The sequence below is a fragment of the Psammomys obesus genome, unplaced genomic scaffold, assembly GCF_907164565.1.
Source record: "Psammomys obesus unplaced genomic scaffold, mPsaObe1.curated_primary_1811, whole genome shotgun sequence".
NCBI classification, from domain to species: domain Eukaryota; kingdom Metazoa; phylum Chordata; class Mammalia; order Rodentia; family Muridae; genus Psammomys; species Psammomys obesus.
In genome coordinates, this window is record NW_026591722.1 from 1 (window position 1) to 18019 (window position 18019).

The 18019-nt window shown below is 47.6% G+C and overlaps 1 protein-coding gene across 1 annotated transcript; it reads right to left on the reverse strand.

Moving 5' to 3' along the window:
• Positions 1 to 6: 6 nt before the first annotated feature.
• LOC129680310 (acyl-CoA 6-desaturase-like) lies at positions 7 to 13534 on the reverse strand (the record flags this gene model as incomplete). Its single annotated transcript, XM_055611912.1, has 3 exons — positions 12965 to 13534; positions 3017 to 3127; positions 7 to 143 (listed from the first exon to the last, which is right to left on the reverse strand). Coding segments are annotated over exons 1-3 (455 nt in total), but the record flags the coding sequence as incomplete, so codon positions are not given.
• Positions 13535 to 18019: the final 4485 nt, after the last annotated feature.

Below are 18019 nucleotides of genomic sequence, written 5' to 3' on the forward strand. Positions count from 1 at the left end.
AAGTACGAGAGGATGAACCAGGCGATGCTTTCCATGATGATGATGTGAGATAGGAGGAGAAAGAAGAACAGGTGGTTGGTTTTGAACAGGTTCATGTCCTCAGCAGTCTTCTTCAGGGCCCGGAAGTCCTCGGTGATCTGAGACTGTTGAGCAAGGACATGGAAGAGAGTCAGCCTCTACACCCTCCAAGGGGGACATGCGATTGGGCCCAGCACACACTACAGCTGTGGCAAGCACCTTGAAGCCTTCATGAGCTCAGACATCAGGTGTGGCAACGGCCGCCTTACTATAGCTGGGTAAGTGGGAGAAGAAAAGTTGGACTTGAAAGCATGTACTTTTAATCATACTCTGTGAATTAAGTCAGTCTCAGAGACACAACTACCTTGCGTTTTCTCTCAGTTCTCTAGTGGATCCCAGACTACTATAGATATATAACAACTTGTATGTACAGATACACTAAGCTACAAGTGAACATACAAGGCTGTATGGGGGCAAGAGGGAATAACAGGGCTGGAGAGACGGCTCAGCAGTTAAGGCACTGGCTACCCTTCCATAGGACCAGGGTTCATTCCCAGCATTCAGATGGTGGCTTCAGCGATCTGTAACTCTAGTCCCAGGAGCATCCAACACCCTCTTCTGGCCTCCCAGGGTACTGCATGCATTGATGCACAGACATACGTGCAGGCAGCAGATTCAAACACATAAAATAAACATAAAGGTTAAAAAAATTTAAGGGAATAAAGATGGTAGAAGGAGGGGTTAGGAGGAGAGCGGAGGAAGTATATGTGTGTGAAAATGGCCTCCTATAACCCTGTGTAATAACAATAGCAATAATTAATAATAAGCGCCTTGTACCTTCTACACCAGTGTCCTCAGAAGCTTTATTTACAATAGGCAAACAAACAAACAAAAATAGAAATAGGAGCTAGAGAAATGGCTCAGTGTCTAAGAGTGATTGTAGCTCTCACAGAGGACTGAAGCTCTGTTCCCAGCACCCAAGTAAGGCCACTCACAGCTGCCTGTGATTCCAGCTCTGGGGGATCTGATGCCCTCTTTGGGCCTTCATGGACACCACATGTACACACACACACACACACACACACACACACACACACACACACAGTCTCTCTCTCTCTCTCTCTCTCACACACACACACACACACAAACACCACTTCAAAAAAAAAAAAAGAAACAATCCAAGTATTTAATGATGAATGAGAGGCTAAATTCCACGTGTATTTAACCTTTTGACATTGCAACACAATGTTGTCATTTGCAAAGTCCACACTTGAGAACTTTCCCTAATTGAAGTTACAGAGCACACACTCTAATGTTTTAAGTAAGTTTACGACTTTGTGTTAGGTTGCAGGTTGAGTCTGCCTGATTGTGTTCCACACATATAACAGACTGTTCAGCTTTAAAACAAAGAAAAAATTGGCATAGTGCTAGAATATGTGTCCTATAATGAATGAAGTTTGTGCTAAATGAAATAGGCCAGCTAGAAAAGGATAAATGCTTCCATGAAGATACTGGAAAGGAACCCATTATTCTGTACAATCAATACACACATGGTGGCCCAGATGTGGCAGCACACACCTGCAATCCCACAACTGAGGGAAAGCAGGAGGATTGGGAGTTCAAGGCCAGACTGGGCAGTACAAGACTGTATCAAAACAACAAAGAATACAAAAACGATGAAAATATACACTAACAAAACTCTGTAAAGGACAAATGCAGTATGATTTCGTTTATGAGGTGCCTGGAGGAGCCAAGTGCTTAGAGACCATAGAATGGCATTCAGCAGAGGCTGAGGGAGGTGAGGAGATGGTGTTAAGGGTACCGAATGTCAGTTGGAGAAAGAGTTCTAGAACTGGATGGTGGGAATGGCTCAGCAGGAGAGCGAGTGCTGCACACGCCACCGAGCTCCACGCCTCAGAAGGGAGCTCTTGCATCTTTCACTACCTTACTGTGGAGGTGCAGGATGGGGTCCTGCTCATGAGCAGCAAAGATGCCAGAGAGGCCTCGCTGACTGTTGAGCACAGTGACCAGGGAGGCAGAGTCCTCTGTGGGGAACCAACCATGAACCCAGGCCAGAGCCTGTGCCCTGATTTGCTTTGCTGAATGAGGCCCTAGGGTACAGGCTGGTAAAGAATTACTCCAGCTCAGGCAAGGAGCAGGAAGGAACAGCCTGGTCTGGTTTCCCCTAGAAAACTTCTCTGCCCTGGATGACAGTTGGACATGTCACCTCTCTGGAACAGGTAGGGGTGATGGTGGCCCAAACTCTCCTGCTGGCACCAAGGCCTCACATAGTGTGCCTGTCGAAGAGGAAATTGCCTCAGCTCTGAGACCATGGTGTGCCTTTGAGTACCTCAACCATCTCTCCCTACAAGATGCCAGGCCAAAAGGCTTGGGACACAGGGATGGGTACTCTCGGCCTACTTAGGGCCAGTGACTCCAGTCGGGAAAGTTAAGGATGGAGGAGAGGGAAAGGGTGGGACTCTCAGGTTAGAGGACTCTATAACATGCTATTCCAAACAACTCCATCATGTATGCCAGGTCTGGTGTATAAGCTGTGTCACTAGTAAATACTCAGCTGGTGAGGCCTGTGGAGTAATTTTTACCACTCTTTGAAGCCCAGCACCCAGTAGGGTGTCTGATTAAGCAACAAATGGTCACTCATTCTCTAAGTGACTCATTCCAAAGCAGCCACCTTATCATTAGCTGATACCGTCTCACTGTTTCTGCCCTTTCTTAGATGATCATGTAGCAGACCAACATCCGGCGGCAGCCCTGCGTAAAGGAGAGAAGGAGCAAAAGACCAGTTGGGAGAGAGGGGATACCACCGTCACCCAGCTGGAGGCACCCAGGGGACACTTTGAAGTCCTCAGGGCCTCCTTCTGGACTGGCTCAAAGACCCTCCTGCCACAGCCCTGGCAGTGGGTTCCTAGGGAGAAAATTACCCCTACCGTCCACCCAGCTTCATCCCACCCACACCAAGGTTACAAGTTTCACTCACGCTCTTGCCGCGGTCCAGGCTGGGCTCCTCTGGGGCCAGCTCACCAATCAACAGGGGCTTCAAGAACTTGCCCACGAAATCAAGGTCCAAATGGAAGGCTCGGAAAGCATCCTAGGAGGTAGAGAAGCAGATAAGAGCAGTAAGACCAGGCGTTGGTTTGGCAGAGACAACTAACCAGGGCCCAGGGGGGTGCTGTAGAGACTGAAATACCAACCAAAGATCATGGACGGACTGGAACTAGACCCCCTACACAGATGTAGCCAATGGGCGGCTTGGTCCTCATATGGCTTCCCTAGTAAGGAGAGCGGGGGCTGACTCTGACATGGACTCTGTTGCCTGCTTTGGATTACTTTTCACTGGTGGGAACTGCCTTGCCAGGCCACAAGGGAAGAGGATGCACTCAGTCGAGATGCAACTTGATATGCTGGGGTGGGAGGGAGCTCCCCTTCTCTGAGGAGTAGGGGAGGGGAGATACCGGGAAAAGAAGGGAGGAACCAAGAGAAAAGGAGGGAGGGGGCTACAATCAGGATGTAAAGTGAATAAATAAATAAATAAAAATTTAAAAAGAATATATATAATAAAGGATATGTACATCGATACAATATGTATCCAACTGGAGAAATATATATATATATATATATATATATATATATATATATATATATATATATATATATATATACCAAATGGAGAAAACTTGACAGCATTTCCTGGAATAAATGTCCACTAGAATGTCCACTCTCTACCCTCTTATTCAATATACTACTTTAAGACTTACTTAGGGTAATAAGTCAAGAAAAAGAAACAAAAGGGATACAAACAGGAAAAAAGAAGAAGTAGAAGAAGAAGCGGTAACACCAAGCCCCAAACCTCTGCTGACTTCTACCCCCAGAAGGAGGATGCAGCAGCTGCAGCTTCCAAGTGGGGCTTCCCCCAACCCAGCGGCAGATGCTCCACTGCAGACTCGGTGTGCAGGACTTCAACTACAAACAGTAGCCACCCGAGCCTCTGTACCGGTGCCAGGCCTGCTGGGCTTGTCAAGGGTTTGAGGACGGGTGGGTCTCCAGGGAGAACAGGTAGGCACAGAACACAGAGGAGACAGCCCTGGCCTGCTCCTGACCTGAGCGTCTTTCACAGCGCACAAACTACAGCACCCGTCACTCCAAAGATCGCCTCGTCCACATGGCCACAATTATCAGCAAGATATAAGACCCAGGGTAGGGGTTTAACTCAGTCACAAGAATACTTGCTCAGCATGTGTGAGGCCATCAGCTCAACCCCTGACATCTAGAAAATGACTACAGTGTGAAAAAAAAAATGTGCTTAGATGACATTAAAGAACAGCAGAAAAAGAAAATAACATGGAACTACGTAAAAGAATTCCTGAAAAACCCTGGAGCAAGGCTGGGGGGATTTAAATTATTACTAAAGACACGGGTTATGCCTTGTTTTATTTTCATTAGTCTATAAACTCTTTCTAATGTTGCTATTATACTTTGCATTTTAATCTTTCTCATTCTGGAGACGAAGTAGAAATATGCTTAATTTTGGCAGCATTAGAAAATGCCCAGAAGAAAGAAGAAAGATAACCATCATGTGGGAAGTCCATCGATGCTAAGGTTGTAGCATTTGTGCCAGCTTCTTCTCCACAGACTATATACAGCAAAAATTACCTCCCCAAAACCAAGCATCTGTCCTAGAGGCAAGTCTGTACCAGGTGCCCCGGGGTATGCAACTGGATGCTCCAATTTCACATGCCTCCTGCCTCCCACCACTCATTCAAATTGAGGCACCAGAGGGTTGAGTTGAACAAGCCATACAGTACCAGGAAAAACAAGCACAAAATCAGTGCAGTCAGGCAGAGAGAGATGTGAGTGTGGGAACAATGGTCTAAATGGAGACATGTAAACCTTATACTTTCACATGAGAGGCTCCTTTTTGGAGGAAATACAGAAGTTATACAAGACTTTTGGGAGGTAGAGATAAAAATAAAAATGAGCATTGGGAGTTTTGATCCAATGGGGATTATTAAATTTTTTTTTTAAAGTAGTGTCTCATATCATCCAGGCTTGCCCATAAACTCATATGTAGTCAAAGATGACCTTAAACTTTTTTTGTTTTTGTTTTTCTTTTCTTTTTTCTTTTTCCAAGACACGGTTTTTCTGTGTAGCCCTGGCTATACTGGACTTGCTTTGTAGACCAGGCTGGCCTCAAACTCAGAGATCCATGTGCACCTGCCCTTAAACTTTTGATCTTCCTGCTTCAACCTCTGAAGTGCTTGGATCCCAGGCACGTGTCACCATGCCTGGTTTATGCAATGCTGGGAATTGAATCAAGGAGCATGCTAGGCAAACACTCTATCAGATGGACAACAACGCCAGCCTCTAATTATTTTTTCGTGAATGTGATAGAGGTATTATGATAATCACAGAACATCCTCATCTTGGAAGAAGATGCTAAAGAATTTAGGGGCATGTGATGCAGCAACATTTTTGCTGTATTACTTTTTAAAAAGTTTTAGATTCATTTATTTTGTGTGCATGAGTATTTTTCTAGCATGTATGTAAGTATACCATGTGTGTGCCTGGGGCCCAAGAAAGTCAGAAGAGAGCATCTGATCCCTCGAAACTGGTGTTACAGATAGTTGTTAGCCACAAAACGGGTGCTGGGAATTGAACCCAGCTCCTCTTTCCAGCTTGTTTTACCTTAAAAAAATTTTTTTTTTGCATTTATTTATGTATTTGTTCATTTATTTACGTATGTGCACCCAGCAGATGTGAAAGTTAGAGGACAATGTTTGGGTTATCCATTCTTTCCATCTACTATATGGATTCCAGGGACTGAACTCAGGGCATCAGGCTTGGCAGCAAGTGCTTTAACTGACCATTCATCTTGCCCACCCTGTGCTGCTCTTTTACATGCATCATGTCACACACACTGGCCTCAAACTTACGTCACAAAGGTTGGCCTGGAATCCCTGATCCTCTTGCCTCAACCTTCTGAGTTCTGGTTTTAAAGGCATGCACTGCCACACCTGGCGTTGATACAACTTAATTTAAAAAAAAAAAATTGTCTACACATAAGGAGCAAGTAAATGAGATTAAACATTGCTGTTAGTGATCTTGGTTCCAAAGAGACAGTGTTTATTTATCTTTCAACCTCTATAGTCAGAAAGAGGGTCACATCTGTAGCAATCCCAGCAAGGCCATTATATGAACCTGCAAAGTCATATTTTGTACAAGAGAACAATGGCAGAGATAAGCCTGCTGTCCTAGGAGCCTTAGGCAGGCAGTGGGGAGGGAGGACCAGTTTCTGCTAGTCCCAGGCTCGGGCTTCTCTACAAAACAACACACACACATGTGCACACAGACAGAGAGACAGACAGATAGACACACACACACACACACACACACACACACACACACACACACACACGGAGCAAGACTCTGAGAAAAAAGTCCAGCAAGAGTTGTCAAAGCTCTGGGGCTCAGGCCTGGTCCCCTCACTGTAGACAGGAAGTCCCCTATAAGTTTCCTCTGTACTTGTTGAAAGATAAAGTTTGGTAGCCAGCAAGTGCCTTATTCACCTCAGCTCTTCCCACCCTCTCACACTACCCCCTTCTCCATCCAGGATGCATCTAGCTATGGGGGCAAATGAGAGCCCTGTCTTGCCCTTGGTTGCTCCTCAGCCATTTGCACAGGGCTCTGGGGAAGCCAGGGCTCCCTGAATCAGGTGAGGGACATAGCCACAAGCCAAGCCGTGCCCTTTAGCACTGCAAAGCCTGAGGCGGTAAGGTCCTGAATGCTGGGACGCACAGCCAGACTTCAATCCACTTCACCTGACTCCTGGAAAGCCTCTCACCAGCTCAGAAAATAAATGCTCCCTGGAACCAGCTCACTGTCCTGGCAGATGTAGTAGCTTCCAGAACATGCTCTTGAACACATCAACTTTCTTCCCACACCTGTGCTAGAGGTGTGGGCCCTGCTTCAGTGTTCCTTCCAAGAAACTTTCCCCACACATCTTCTTCAGCCTTAGGCTTCCCAGAGGCACTGCTGTTTTCTCTTCTTCATACCCAAGTCAGATCACCACCCAGGAGACTGGGGAGATGGCTCAGTGGATTAAGGCTTGCCATGCATGAGGATTGGTGTTGGAACCCCCGACACTCATGTAAACTCAACCTTCTGTAATACCAGTGCTGAGGAGGCAAAAACAGGAGATTCCTCAGAACAATATGGCTAGCTAGACTGGCTGATTCATCAAGATTTAGCTTAAGAGTGACATCTTGCCTCAATAAATAAATTAGATAGTGATAGTGGAAAGCACCTGATACAACTTGTGGCCTCTGCAAGTACATACACATACACTCAGCCCCACATACATGCTAGCACAACACATTTGAACATACACACACACTCCACATGTATAATACATATGTACATATATATGATATATATATGTGATGTCTGTATATACACACACATACACACACACACATATATATTTATATTGCCTAGTGCGCCTGAAGCCCTGGGGTCCTGGGTTCAGTCCCCAGCATGGCATAAACTAGGTGTGGAGGTGGAAACAGGAGTATTAGAAGTTTAAGCTGTTCTCAGCTACAACCTGAGTTTGAGGCCAGCCTGCAGTACATGAAAAAACAACACCCAAGATTGCATAAATTGTGTGGCATACTCATTGTAAAGCCTGTCACCCGCCACCTAGAGGTGAGGGGACCACATCTAGCCTGACCTGACCATCCCCGCACCTGCTTCACAAGAGTTCACAGTGCTTGAAGAACCCCAGGGCCCAGTGGCTCTGACCCTCTAATGTCTCCACCCTGTAGCCCAGAACAGACTCTGCCCTCTATCATTTCATACAACCCGATTTCTACTTCTGGAACACGAGAGTTCTTGGTCTCTTTAGGCACTCATACCTCGGGGTTGGTCTACCTCTCTGCCTAGGCTAGGCAGCAAGCCATGTGAGTGCCTGTGTCATCAGCCATTATTTTCCCAGATCTGGGAGGTAGGTTGTTTTCTTGTTGCCTTTGGTTTGTGCAGTACTAGGAATGGTACTCCAGGATTTTGTAGAAGCCAGACAAGCAATATACCACCCTAGCACTTCAGGCCCTGCTTTATTGATGAGAAGAGGCCTAGATTGGTGACCTTGCTTGTCCATGGTCACACCTCAGGAATTGGCTGGGCAGAGCCTGGGCAAGATGGGCTAACTGTAGATTTTTCTGCCATTAAGACAAAGACTTGCCTTGAAATGAGCTTTCTCTTCCTCATGTATCTCTGCTTCAAGGGACCATAGCTGTACCTTGAACGCTATGGCTCCCAAAAGCTGTCTGGTTACAGGGATGTCAGGTTGCAAAGTAGGCCACAGTTCAAGGCGAAGCAGGGCCAACCCAAATGATGATTTTGGAACGAGCGTGAGAAGCAGGATTCCCTTCCCTGACAGGGAGAGAAGCCAAAGTCTTTCTAGGAAACAGGCCAAGACATGGGCAAAGTGAGAGGAGTATCCGGCAGGTGCAGGAGATCACCTAGTGGGGTCAGGCTGCAGGAGGCAGCTTCAGAAGCCCAGATCCTGAAGCAGCGAACTTGCTGTTCCTCAGCTGCCGTGACAGTCACTTCTCTGGGCCCTGCTTTCCTGCTCTGGGCAGAACTGACTATTCCTGCCCTTGCACTGAGCGCAGGGTACCAAACCCTGTTTCTGACTGTGCCCAGGTTCTTCTGCACAGCGAAGCCACAGTAAGCTAGCTTTCCACATCTAGGAATTTAGCCCAGGATTTGAGAAGTACAGGCTCAAAAAATAAGGGTACAGAGTGGCTCATGAAGCTGTCTAGGGTTCTTTGACAGTTGCTCAAAGCAGAAGGAGAAGCAGGAGGGATCTGGGAGTTCACAAGTAGAGATTAAATAGATGGCAGGTGCCAGGAATACTGACTTCTGACTTCCTTTCTGCAGCACATAGGTACAAGCAGGGCAGAAAGCCTACTGGTCCTGTCCCCTCCAAGGAGAAGAGGCTGAGGAGGTAGGCGACATAAGCCTCTGTGGCTCATAAGCCTCTTGGTAAGAGAATATCTGCTAACTCAGGATGTTGGACTTCCCTGGCTGCACAAGAAGTTAGTTCCCACAGAGGCAGGCAGGACAAAAAAACATGATGCCCTTTGCACCCTTTCCATTTTCATGTGTGTATATGCACACGTGCATGTATATGGAAGCCCGAGGTTGATGTTGAGAATCACCTTCAATTGCTCTTCCACTTTACTCATCAAGGCAGGGCTTCTCAATCAAACACAGAGTTCACTGGCATGGTTAGCCTTGCTGGCCAGCTTGCTATGAGGATCCCTTCCCTCTGCATTCAGAGGCTAGAATTACAATTCAGCTACCACTCTACCTGGAATTTTTGTGGGTTCTGGGATCTGAGCTTTGTTCTCAACTAGCAAGTGTTTTAACTACTAAGCAATTTCCCCAACCTGATTCTATTTGTAATTTACGAGAACCACTACAGGGGCATGCTGGGGCTCGATATGGGTTTTTTCTCCCACCAAACTGCAGCGAGCAGGAATCAGAAAGATGGCTCCTACTCAGCTGAAGAAACAGAGCTGTACGCCAGGCCTAGAAACTCCCAACTCAGCTTCTCTTTTTCATACCCTGACCCTCCTGCCTTGTCTACCGGGGCACAATTCCATTTTATCAACTGTTGCATTTTCACAAGAACAATATAGGAGCAGCTGAAAGATGGAACCGACCTCTGGTCCTCTCTGCCTCGCTTTGTCTCTAAGAAGTAAGTAAGCATGGCAGATGGGACAAAAAGCATAGATAAAAAGACAAAGCTGGAGAAGAGGCAAGAGCCTGGAAGTAAGTGCAGGATCCAGGCTGAAGCAAGAGAAAAAGAGGAAGGGACACAAATACAGTAGATGCAGGTCACTGTCCGTGAATTATTCATCTTTGTGCTGAAGCCGTGCTCGGAGCCAAGCTCAGAGCCATGGAGATGCTCAATGAATGTTTGATGAGTTCTTGCTGAAGATGAAAATTCACAAGTGGGCTCATTTTGTACTGACCACATTCCCAAGAAAAGTGCAAACATTGGTTAGGCATGGGTGACAGTTCTTTGTGCCTACAGAGAATCTAAGACAGGAGAAGCTCTGGAGGACCAGCAAGCAATGACTAATGATACAGAAATAAGAGTCAAGGAGAAAGAGAGGAAGGTGAGGCTGCAGGGCTTGCTGCCAGCAGATCCTGAACGCCACCTGGGCAGGATTTCTGTGCCTCAAGACAAGACAGCTGCTGGACTGATCCGAGAATGAAACAAGATAGCATTATTATTGCAGTTTGCAGACTGCAAAATTTACATTGTTTATTTTTTAGTGCCAGGCTTTCACTATGGTACCAGGCTGACCTCAAAACCTTGTGTTCAAATGATCCTCTTGCTTCAGCCTTCTTTGTAGCTGGGATTCTGAGCATATGCCCCGAAGTGACTGACTACAGAAAGATCAAGTGACAACTGCTCCATCCTTCTAGGAAAAAAAGTGAGCACTTGTGAGGTGTTTTCTTCAGAGAAAGAAAATTCTTGACTGATACCTCGATTGTCCTCAGAAAGGCTTCTCTGGCCTTCTGGCCTTGCAAAACAGCCTGCAACTCTTGATGTTCCCTTCAAAGATCTCCTTGTTGCCCAAAGTCCTTTGTCAACCTGATCGCAGACAGTTTAAAAAGAAAAGGCTGGGGGATGCCAAAGAAAACCCCACTGTTTACTACACTGCTCTCCAATTCTGTCTCCAATGAGTGTGTTTTGTGCCCCCAAACTCTTACTTGGGAAAACAGTAAGCATTGGTGTTGTGATAATAAATGATCTTGTTTTGATTTAGTTTTCTTCTCCATTTCTCTTCGGGAACTTTTTGTTCAAGTTGTTTCATTCCTCTTGCTTGTCTCATAACTTTCCATAGTGTCTATCTGGTACTCACTGTTTATGACAAGCTTTGCCACACACATCTTATTGGAATAGGTACGGATATATCTCCTCACCAATGGGGTAAGGTGTCTCCTGGTGACTGCATCGAACAAGCCCACTGATCGCATCTTACCCCTCCTATCACGGGACAATTAACACCCCAGACACCAGACTCACAATCAACAAAAATGGCACTGAGGGTAGGAAGGCCAGATCAGCAGTGAAGAGGACATCAGGCAGTCAGCATACAAGAACAAGCCATGATGGGTTAGATGGGTATCTGATGGGTTAGATCTGAGCACAGACATTTGTAGGAATCTGGGCCAGAGAACATGAAGAACTTTCAAAACAAAGATGAAACACATCTGGCTTCTTAAGTATATTAAAGGCAGCTGTCAGACTGAGCTACCACACAAGAAAAGCTATTTATCTCACAATATAGAATAATCAGATCAAGCCTATCACATCTGCCATTTTACTTTTTAGGAAACTTTTTGGTGAGAGCCTGGAAAGGGAAGGAGCCTTTGCAATTCACCTACAGAGTCATGCACCACAAAACAATAGAAAGACCTCAACTAGGAGCCAGAACGTCTTCTCCCTGGGAAACCAAGTTCCTCTCTGGTCATGAAAAGGTCCAAGCAAGCAAGGACACTCAAGGACTGTGAAAAGCTTACACCCTCTTAAGGACTGGTTAGTATCACCTGGGCAAAGACAGGGTCCACAAAGGAGGAAACTAGACTTTAGGCAGTGTGAATATGGCCAGTTCTCTCCTCAGTCTGAGTAAGATTGTGTCCTGTTCATCAAAGCCTGCAGTCCATTGATTAGAGTATGGCTACCTAGGCTGATCTCAGAGAAAAGAAAAGAGGGAGAAGTTAAGAATTGAAACTAACAAACTTGCACACGGAAGTCGACAAACAGGTCTGCATCCTGGACTGTCAGGTGGAGTGTGTTCTGACTTTATCCCTCTTCTCAGCCTCTTTCCACTCATCTCTCCCAACCTAGACCTTTTCCTCTGTTCTCAGCTCACCACCACCGCCAAGAAAGGTCCCGTTTTCCTCCCTGACTTTTCCTCTTACTCAAGGGACCACACAATTCTTTATAGTGGGGGGGGGGGGGCAGGCACGACGTGGGGTACTATACAAATGTGGGGTTGCTACACATTTGATGTGCTTAAAAGTACCAGAGGTCCCCAAGATCCCAACAACCTCCAGGAATGCAAGAGGGAAAGGGTAATCCTGGAAGAATCTAAAAACAGAGGGCTATTGAGTTTAATGTCCGAGAGTAACCCCAGAGGCAGATGGACCTGTTGCCAAACCAGTCTCGGTGCTACTAAATTCACATTCTAGATCCCCTCTGGACATGGACTTTGCAAAATCCAGCCCATTCGCCTTCCACCAATGCCCCACCAGGGTTTCCCAGAAGGCTGGCACTTGGAGTGAGTCGGGATAATCCTTGGGAGCGTGGGAACCTGAGCTACTAGGCAGTCTGTTGGGCAGCCATTGTGGACCTTCTTCAGACAAGAGTCCAAGCAGGAGCGAATCCTGGCCAGGAACCAGCTTTCCTTCTCCGCCCCCCTGGTCTGGCAGGAGAGTCCCACATATGGCTGCCCGTTCTCAGGCTCCTCTCCGCGGCTCCCAAGGGTGGCCATCTTCCACATGGGGAGCGCCCGAAGCACCGAGGCCCGAGCGCCCCCTTGGGAGAGTCCCTGTCTCGGTCTGGACCGGCGCGCGGCACGCGCTGAGGACATGCACTGAGCACAGTTTGCTACTGATGGGACTTCCACAGAGGTGCTTAAGGTTTGGTGTCCAAAGGCTCGACCCACGTCTGCCCAGCTGGCCCAGAGTAGGACGATTCCAGGGGCGAGATGAGAGTAGTAGGTACACTTTCTTTCCCTGCTGTCCTGTGCTCCATTAAGAACCGGAGATCTGTTTGGCGCCCAGGAACCCTGGGTTCCTGACACCGGCCTGCAGCAGACAAGAGTGGCTGGCACCCCCAGACTCTTACCGTAGCATCTTCTCCCGAATAGTGCCCGATGACCCGGTGGCCCCCCGGGTGCCGCTGGGACCATTTGGTAACGTTGTAGACCTTGCGGTCGATGACCAGCCACCGGTCGGTGCGCAGGTTGTGCTTCTGAATCTCCTCCCAGCGGTAGGTGGGCATCGGAGCCTGGCGCTCGGTGCTCCCCTCTCCCTGGTTACCTCCCTTCCCCATGCTGCCTGTCTACCCAGATGCCCCGTGCGCTACGGCCTCCGGGCGCCTGCGGCTCCCAGCACCAACGGTCCCTCTCCCGGCCACAGTGTGCGGTCGGCGGCCTCCTCGCTTTCGGCTTTTGTCTTCTACTCCTCCTCCCACACCGCCTCCTCCCCTCGCCTTCGCTCCTCCTCGCCTTCACTGACTAGCCAGTATCCCAGCCTTTCCTCTAGAGTATCCCTGGCTTCCCAGTGCCCCCAAGCGGTCCCCTTCCTCCGCCCACCCTCGGCCCGCCTGCTGTGGACTTTTGCCTCTGGTGAAAACTCCAGGGTAGCTCAGGGCCTCGACGCCTCCTCCCCCAATCCCTCCGGCTCCCCCCGCTCCGGGCTCCGCATCCTCCCGAGTTCCCCGCCACCCGGGTTTCCACAGTGATCAGCAGAGCGCCTGCACCAATCAGGGCTCGTCGCCCCGCCTGCCATTGGCCCAGGAGGATCTTTCGAAGGCCAGCGGGCTGGAGCGGCGGGTCCCTGGCTCCCCCTCCCTCGCGCCCGCCCGCATGGAGTCAAGCCCTGCTGGAAGGCCGGCGACGTGTCCGACCTCCTCCCTTCGCTGGCTGGAGCGGGGGAAGCCGGAGTAGATCTCAGAGGAACTGGAAGGGCGAGCAGGGGCTTTTCTTTGCGCGCTTCAAAGCGCGAGCGCGCTGAGCCCGCGCTCCGGGAATTTGCACCTGATGCCGCCACAAAAGAGGCGCAGCGGCTGTAGTGAGCAACGTACAGCCTCCCGCGGGACGACAGCCCCTTCTGCGCTGTCTTGGCTAGGTGATTCCCTCACATTGTCTGCGCGACCCACATTGTTTGTTGCTCTTCTGCAACCTCCCTAGAGAAAGGATCCAGGAGTGGATCTCTGCTTAACCAGAGCTCTGAATCCTTTTATCAGACCATCTTAGAAAAGAACTGCAGAACCTCTGCTTTCTTACTAAGTGCCGTGGGGGTGGCCACTGGATGCCAGAATGAACTGGACACCTCTTGTCTTGGACTGAGAAAGAGTACACAGCCTGGTTGGGAAACAGAAGCAATAAAAGCCCATGATTGAATCGGCAGTAGTGCACCAATTGTGTGTGAGAGAGACAGAGAGAGAGAGAAAGCAAGAGAGGGAGAGAGAGAGAGAGAAAGAGAGAGAGAAAGAAAGAAAGAAAGAAAGAAAGAAAGAAAGAAAGAAAGAAAGAAAGAAAGACACTGATACCAAAAGAGTAGGGAGAAGGGCCCTGTTCACTGAAGTCTCACCTCCCTGTGATATTGTCATAGCTAACTTCCAAATGAAGGGTCTGAGGTTCAGAGAGTTAAAATGGTCAAAACAAACATGGTTAGCAAGAGGCCCTGTTTGGCCTCTGCCATGGTCCTTTGCAGACCTCAGGCTCCGTTGCTCCTCATGACATCGGTGCATAGGAAAATACTTGGTGCAGGAGGTGATGCCATTCCCACAGTCCCTTTCTTGGTATCCTCATCTGGTGCTTGCATCCATTAGGGGCATCTTTTCTTCACTCACAAACTGTACACTCAAGGAATGTGAGGCTTCTCTGCCTTAGAGGAGAGAAAAAAAAAAAAAAAAGACATCCAAACAGAAAGGCCTGCCCAACAGATAAGAGAAAATGAAGTAGGCGTGGTGGCCATGTCCATAAGGCCAACAGTCAGAAGCCTGAAGTAGGATTATTGCCATGAGTTCGGGGCTGGCCTGGGCTTCAAAGCAAGATTGTATAGGAGGGGGGAACATGACTATAAATAAGGAGCAAGATTGGTTTTTAAGCATGTTAAAGACATAATGTAATAGAGTCAAGAAAGCTGTTTTGTTTTTTTTTTTTCCTTCAAAAGATGGATCATCACAGTGCACAGATAACTTTAGTGAAAACTGTTTTTTAATTTAATGTACATTGATGTTCTGCCTGCTTGTCTGTGTGAGGGTGTCGGATCCCCTAGAAATGGAGTTACAGACAGTTGTGAGCTGCCATGTGAGTGCTGGGATTTAAACTCTGGTCCTTTGGAAGAACAACCAATGCTCTTAACTGCTGAGCCATCTCTGCAGCCCTGAAAACTTTTTAGACTTATAAAGCTCACAGGAATGAATGGTAGCTGAAAGGGAGCCCCAATAAATGTGTCACAGCAGAACCTTTGAAGGCTCAGAAAAGAACAAGTGAGAAGACCCCGAGAATGGACCTCAATAGACTCCAGATGAAATCGGGAATAAATAAATAGAGAGGACTGGCAGTGGGTAAGGCTCAAGTTAGGACCATTCCTACATGCCTACAGGTAGATGTGGCCTGAAGAATATCAGAAACTCACCAGTCAAGAGTGTGCTCCGATGGGATCTGTGGTGTGCAAAGAGAATTCCAGGGCTTGGTGCTACAGCCCAATTGGAAGAGTATTGACTAACATGTACTAAGCCCTGAGTTAGATTCCCAGAATGGTGGTGCACACGTGTAATTCTAGTACTCAAGAGGTAGAGGCAAGACCATCCGAAGTTCAAGTTTATCTTTGCTACAGAGTGGGTTCAGGGGAGAAAGGAAGGGAGGGAGGGACTACTGAGGAGATGATTCCATGGTTAAGTGCATGCACTGCTGTTTCAGAGGACCCAAGTTTGATTTCCAGCAACCATGTTGGCTAGCTCACAAGGGCCTGCAATTCCAGCTCCAGGGGATTCAACCCCCTCTTCTGGCATCCTTGGGTACCTGTACTCACACGCACACACCCACACACAGACACACATAATTAAAATAGTTTTTGCGTGGTTATTTTTAGAAAGAAAGAAAGCTACAGAGGCAGCTTAGGACCAGAAAGGGATGTAGGCAGAGTCAAGGGAAAGCAGGGTAAACTAAATGTTCTTGGGGAGAGGACAGGAGGCCTGGATTAGGCAATGGGTATAGGAGGCTGACTCTACACCAGATGTGGCCTGACATTGTCCTCTGCCCTCTTCCTGTTCCTCCCTAACTGATTGCTCTTTCTGCTTAGATGGGCTTGATGAGGGTGTTGACTCAGGAAAGACCTTGTAGTTTTCAAAGTACCCTAGAAAGGGCTGTCTCTGACACAGAGGGATGCTATTCCTTTGGCTTCTGCCTGCCCCTCTGATTCTGGTGCCCTGTACCCTCAGCAGCACTGAGAACTGCAACTTCCTGGGACCCTACCAGGACATCACCGTGATTACTGATCTTTATCAGGAACAAAAGATCAGCTTGGGTGGCCTGGAGCCCAGACCCTCCCAACATGCCAAATGGACAAATAACTAGGCCCATCCCTCAAGTGTGTGGGGAGAGAGGGCCTGTAAGGATGGTGCTCACATGCATGGACCTCACTGAATGGTTGAGAACAGTTTTCCATCTTGCCATTCAAGGAGACTCTGGTGGCTGCTGGAGACAGCTGCTCCGTAGAAGGAAGAGTCTAGTTTCTCAGGGGCTAAGTGAAAATAGACCGCACCCTTCAACCACCCTACCATTTGTAGTGTGTCAAGAGGGAACACAAGATACAGGCACCTTGTGAGCAAAACCAGTAAAGAGAAAGCTCAGAAGACAGAACATTCTGGTATCTTCCATCTCTTCTTTTTATTGTTGGTCGATATGGCCACATTGCCCTCAATCTTTAAAATCATCTCTCAAGTTGCCTCTTCCTCATGTCCTTATCCCCAACTCTAAAAGCTCATTTATTATCAGTTTTCCTGACTAGTCAGCCCATTCTTGCTTTACTTCCTATCCCCTTTCACTTCTCAGGTCACACTTTCCAATTCTAGAATATACTGGCCAGCTTCCCATGACAGATGCAAACACCATCCAATCAACCTAAACATGGAAATGCTTTGTTTGGACTTACAGTTCTAGAAGCATCAGGTCATGTCAGTTGAGCTTGTTGCTTGTGGTTTAACAAAATGGCAGAATATGTGCAAGAAAGAGATAAAGATTAGAGAGGGCTTCAAGGCCAAGAGATGGCCTGTCACACAAGCATGAGGACATGAGTTCAGATCCCCAGCACTGACATAGAAGCTGGGTGTAATGGTGTGTCTGCAACCCTACTTCTGGGATTGTGGCGAGAGAAAAAGATCTTCAGAACTGGTTGGCCAGCCAGCCTAGCCCATTGGTGAGCTCTGGGTTCAGCGAGAGTCTCTGTCTCAAAGGATAAACTGGAGAACCATACTAAAGGATACATGATGTTAATTTGTGGTCTCCACGTGCACATGCACTCACACATAATGCACATACATGCACAGAGAGAGAGAGAGAGAGAGAGAGAGAGAGAGAGAAGATTAGGGGCTTAATATTTCTTTCAAGGGCATATCTCCTATAACCTGAAGACATCCTTATTAGACCTCACCTCTTAAAGGTCTCATTGTCTCCCAATAGTGCCACATTAGGCACTATGAGTTTGAGGTCAGTCTGGACCTGCAAGAACTTATCTCAGTGCTGGTTGGGGTAGCATACACCTTAATCTCAGGACTCAGGAGACAGAGGCAGGCAGATCTCTGTGAGCTGATAGGTGATATTCTCAGGATTTGGGGAGGAAGTGACTTTATTTTTATGTAAATTATGTAACTTGCTACTTCCCTCCCCCCACAACAAAAAGATGCACCTCTTAGCCTGAAGATTGTCGTGGTACTGGAAGACACTATGCAAGCTTCCAAGGGGGGAGAAGCAATCGATAATCCTACCCAGCTGCAACACCTATGAACCAATGGTTATCCAACACAAGCTAGTTAGCCCTGAAACTATACACATACAAGCAACAAGGACAGACTCATAAGGTTGAATTTATATATTTTTGCATACACATACACGTGTGTGTATATGTAACAATAATAATCAAAGAAAACGTTATCAGTTTGAGTGAGGGA